At 50.2% G+C, this 4686-nt stretch overlaps 1 protein-coding gene across 1 annotated transcript; it reads left to right on the forward strand.

The window, feature by feature from the left end:
* The first annotated feature begins 407 nt into the window (after nucleotides 1-407).
* On the forward strand, nucleotides 408-1490 carry LOC121272103 (ribonuclease P protein subunit p25-like protein). The gene has a single exon (XM_041178548.1). The coding sequence runs from the start codon at nucleotides 809-811 to the stop codon at nucleotides 1433-1435; it is 627 nt and encodes a 208-aa protein (XP_041034482.1). The 5' UTR covers nucleotides 408-808; the 3' UTR covers nucleotides 1436-1490.
* The last annotated feature ends 3196 nt before the right edge of the window (nucleotides 1491-4686 follow it).

Genomic DNA, 4686 nt, shown 5'->3' on the forward strand with positions numbered 1-4686 from the left:
CCCTTCTGAGCCGTAAGTATTCTCTGTGTGGCTACTCATGGTGAGGGCAGCTCCAAGGGCTGGTCCATGTGCAGCATTGCAAATGGCCCAAAGAGGAGGGGTTTGGGACTGAAGCGGTTAAATGATGGGCAGATTCATTCAGAGGGGATGAGGGGCTGTGGGCAGCAGAAGATCTCCCGACTCGGAGAGAGACAGAGAGGGAGAGAGAAAGAGAGAGAGAGAGACGGTTCTCTCTTGGAGCGAGCGTGCTGTAAAAACCCAGCTTTGCCTTGGCGCCGGAGAGCAGTGTTTTTTGCCTGACTTGCAGATGAAGAGGAGGAGCCGGGAGCATGTCTAACACGTCCCGGTGCCCCAGCAAAGGGGGCAGAGGGGAGGGCACATACCCCAGGGCCACTGGAGGGCAAGCTTAGGGGGGTGGGGGGGAGAGAGAGAGTGCGTTTGAGGAACGCCGAACGAGCGATGGTCACAGCCCGGAGTCAAGCGGTGCCAAAAGAAAAATAAAAAAAAAATCAGGAGGAATAGAGAGGCAGTTTCTGGATGGAGGCGCTGAGGCTTTGCGAGGCTTGCAATTGTCTTCAGTAAATGAGAGTCCCTGGACTGGGCTGATCTCTCCCAACTGATCCAAATTGCCTTTGCAAAAACTTGCCGCCCCAGTCCGGCAGCCGGCGATGGACAGTGTCCCTCCCCAGGGAGCGGTGAAGACAAAGGAAGGGGGCGGCTAACCGCGGAAAGGAGGCGAAAAGTTGGGGAACTTGGGCAAGGGGCGGGAAGATGCCGGGTCTTCGGGCGTAACACCCGCCGACGGGCGATGCAGGGCTCCGCGAGGGACGGCGCGATGGAGAATTACCGGAAAATCCGGCGGACCGAGGAGGCCAGCCCCCTGCCCTTCGCGAACCTGCCCCTGGACATCGTGGAGATGCGGGTGAAGGAGGGCAGCAAGATCAGGAACCTGATGGGCTTCGCCATGGGCCGGATGCAGCTGGGGGAGACCCGGCAGATCGTCTTCAGCGGCTCGGGCCGGGCGGTCACCAAGACCATCACCTGCGTGGAGATCATGAAGAGGAGGATTCGGGGTCTCCACCAGATCACCAGGCTGCGCTACAAGAGCCTGCAGGAGACCTGGGAGCACAGGGAACCCCGGGAGGGAGCCCCCAACCTCACCCTCCTCAAGAACGTCCCCTCCATCTGCATCCTGCTCTCCAAGGAGCCCCTGGACCCCGGTGAAGCCGGCTACCAGCCCCCGGACAGCGGGGGCGGCCTGTGGCTGGAGGCACCCCTGGGGGGGGAGGAGGACCCCAGCCCATCCCCGAGGGGGGTCAAGCGGTCCCTGTGCTGCGAGGGCCCTGAAATGGTTAAAAAGGTCACAAGAGAAGATAAGCAAGTTGAGCCTCCTCCCTTACCCAACTACAGTTACCTACTGAACTATCAGCAGTAACGTATTGTAAGCACAATATATCTCATATATATATATATATAAATCTATACATTTATAGAGCAGTTTGTAAACATTAAAATATGGATCGAGAAACGTGGCTGTGTTGTGTTGTGTTGGCGAAGCTGTGTTTGAATCTGGGGATGTCAGGAGTCGATGAACCTTCATCTCATTTAGAAAGAACTTGGCTCTAACTTTGGGCTCAGTCCGGTACGCCGAGCTTGGAAGAGACGCGGGAAGCTTTCCAGTTATCCGCGGGAGTCAGCCTCAAAGGTAATCCCGGGGAGAGTGGGTGGATTAATTTTGCATGGTGCGTGCAGCGAGTCTCCAATGTGCAGTGTCTGGCCAAATTTCCCCCCCCCCCCCCCCCCCAGAGCGGCGCATCGTTAAGTGGCCCTGTTTTCACTTAGTCCTGTTGAAGAGTCACACGGACTCGAAACGTTAACCGTTGCCCCCTCTCCGCAGATGCTGCCAGACCTGCTGGGTTTTTCCAGCTATTTTTATGTTTGGTTTGGATGTCCGGCATCCGCGATTGTGTTTGGTTTTTTTTTTTGTTTTGTTTTTGCTTTTATTTTAGTTAAAGTGGCCCTTGTTTGTTCAGAACGCTTCCCGGTTGAACAGCCCCCAGCCTGTGTCTGGCTTTAACTCACTTTCGCCTCCCCGCAATCCCTTGCAAACTAAAACCAGGCATTCCCCCCCCCCCCCCCCACCTTGCTGCCCGTTTCAAATCAACCTCAGTGGCTGAGAAACCGCTTTGGTGTCCGCTGGTAAGGCGAAAGGATCGCGCCTTCCAATAATAACCCGGCAGAGCAAGGTCGATTGAGAAGTAATGAACTTCCAATGAAGGAGGACTTGACAAAATCCACCCCCCAACCCCACCACAAACCCTCGATTCGTTTAGCCGTTGTGCGCTTAAAAGGAACCCTCCCGGTCCCTGCTTCAAACTCTGCTTTTTTGCCACAATCGACCCCCCTAATTCTCCAAAGTGCCAAAAACACAATTCCAGACTCTGGGAAATCAACCCCCCGCCCCCCTTAGCGGTGATTTCAGCACCAGTGCGAAGGCTGGTGTCACCGAAGAGGCTTTAAAATCTTCAGGATTTTAATTATCGGAAACCTTTCTTTCCAGCTAAGAACGTTCCCTTCCCCTCCTCTCCCCTCCCCTTCCCTCCGACGGTTGAACCCCTTTTGTTTTGTGTGGACTGAAGGATATCGGCCGGTTGGACAAGTTCCGGTCCCGAACCATCTCTGTCCTGATCCATAACATCCAGGGCGGTGGAAGCCGGCTCCACGGGAGGATGGGAAAGTGAATCGGACTTTATGTTTGGGGGGGGGGGGGGGGGGGGGGGGGCGGGGCGGGGGGAGGAAACGCGGGGTCATGGGGAAAAGATGAGGCGTGGGACTAAATTGGATAGCTCTTTCAAAGGGGCTAGCAGAAACACGGCGGGCCGATTGGCCCCTTTCTGTGCTGTTTCTCTCAAGGCTGCACTCGGCATGCTAGTGTGTGTGTAAAGCAGAATCCATACGCTGTACAAACCCTCAGAGACACCTGTAAACACACACACACACATATATATATATATTTATATATATACATATGAGAGGGGTTATGAGGAAAAACTTTTTCACCCAGAGGGTGGTGGGCGTCTGGAATTCATGCCCTAAGTTGGCGGTTGAGACTGAAACGCTCAACTCATTTAAAAGGTACCTGGATCTGCATCTGAAGTGCTGCAACCTGCGAGGCTACGGAGCAGAGGCTGGAAAGTGGGATTAAAAGGAGCAGCCAGTTTCTTTTTTGGCCGGTGCAGACACAATGGGCTGAATGGCCTCTTTCTGCACCGTAACTTCTCTCTGGTTTTTATATTCACATTAGTTAACCTCACAGATACAATAATGGCCCTCACAATGGTCTAAATATGTGTACTACGTATGTCATATACATTAAATAACATGGCTATTTGTTTGCATCAGTGTCATAAGCTCCCTCTCTTTTTACAAGATAGTCGCTTTTAAGGGGAGCATTTTATTCCTGCTGCTGCTTGATTAACAGTGGCTTCTTCGTGATTATTTTGATCTCCGCAGAACAGATCTCCCAAAGCGCCTCGGCTGGAAGGTATTAGGTCTGTGTGCAGCCAATGACATGGAAACAGGACGCTTTTTGCCGCAAATGCAGGTACCCCAGGGACCTAACTCCTCATGCTGCGCAGACAGATTTACCCTTCGTGATTTGTGAAACAACAATGTTCCAAACTTCAATGACCATTTACAAACTTACATCTGGGAGATTATCCAAGGAAGCTGCAGACTTGGTAGTCAGCGCTTATTTTTCCAATCCAATATATCTAGCAAAAAAAAACAGAAACGAGCAATCCAGAGTGATTGAAATAAATTAGCTCCCTCAGTGCATATTCCTGTTGTGTTCTTAATACCCATGCCATACATAATATTCACAATGCAATCAAATGAATAGTATTCTTAACACTAACAATAATTAATAACTTTAATGTACATTTTTTTCTTTATTCTTTCATGGGTATCGCTGACAAAGCCAGCATCTGTTGCCCATCCCTAATTGCCATTTGAGGGCAGCTATGAGTCAACCACATTGCTCTGGGACTGGAGTCACATGTAGGCCAGACCAGGTAAGGATGGCAGATTTCCTTCCCTAAAGGACATTAGTGAACCAGGTGGGTTTTTACGACGATTGATGATAGTTGTCATGGTCACAATCGCTGATGTTGGCTTTATATTCCAGATTTATCAATGGGGTTTAAATTCCACCAGTTTCCCTGGTTTGATTTGAACCCTTGTTCCCGAAGCATAAACCTGAGCCTCTGAATTGCTAATCCAGCGACATTACCGCCATGTCACCATCTTCTCACAAAGCAATATATAGCACCCTTAGTGTAAAATAATTAGCGTTTTTAGTCATTCTTTTTGTTATAAAGTCACATTAATTCTTGAAACACTGTGCCTCATGCACATCATGTTCGTGTTAATTATTTAATTCAATTGTGTTTATTTACAGAGGAGAGATACTTTCCTTTCGCCGTCATTGAATTCACAGACTCAAAGGTTAAATTTACATTTCTACAATCTGCCAATTGATGGAGAGCCAGCTGAGCACTGTTTGGAAATGGGAGATTTTGGTGAAATGATGCATAACTTCAGAGATGCCTCATAACATGTGCCAAACATGAATATTGCTCATGGTGGAAGTGCCCAGTCTTTTAGTCAGATATATTCTGGCAGACA

The sequence above is a fragment of the Carcharodon carcharias genome, chromosome 32, assembly GCF_017639515.1.
Source record: "Carcharodon carcharias isolate sCarCar2 chromosome 32, sCarCar2.pri, whole genome shotgun sequence".
NCBI lineage: Eukaryota > Metazoa > Chordata > Chondrichthyes > Lamniformes > Lamnidae > Carcharodon > Carcharodon carcharias.

What these genes read in the sequence shown, in the direction of transcription:
- LOC121272103 (XM_041178548.1), top strand. Translation starts at nt 809, where the DNA reads ATGCAGGGCTCCGCGAGGGACGGCGCGATGGAGAATTACCGGAAAATC.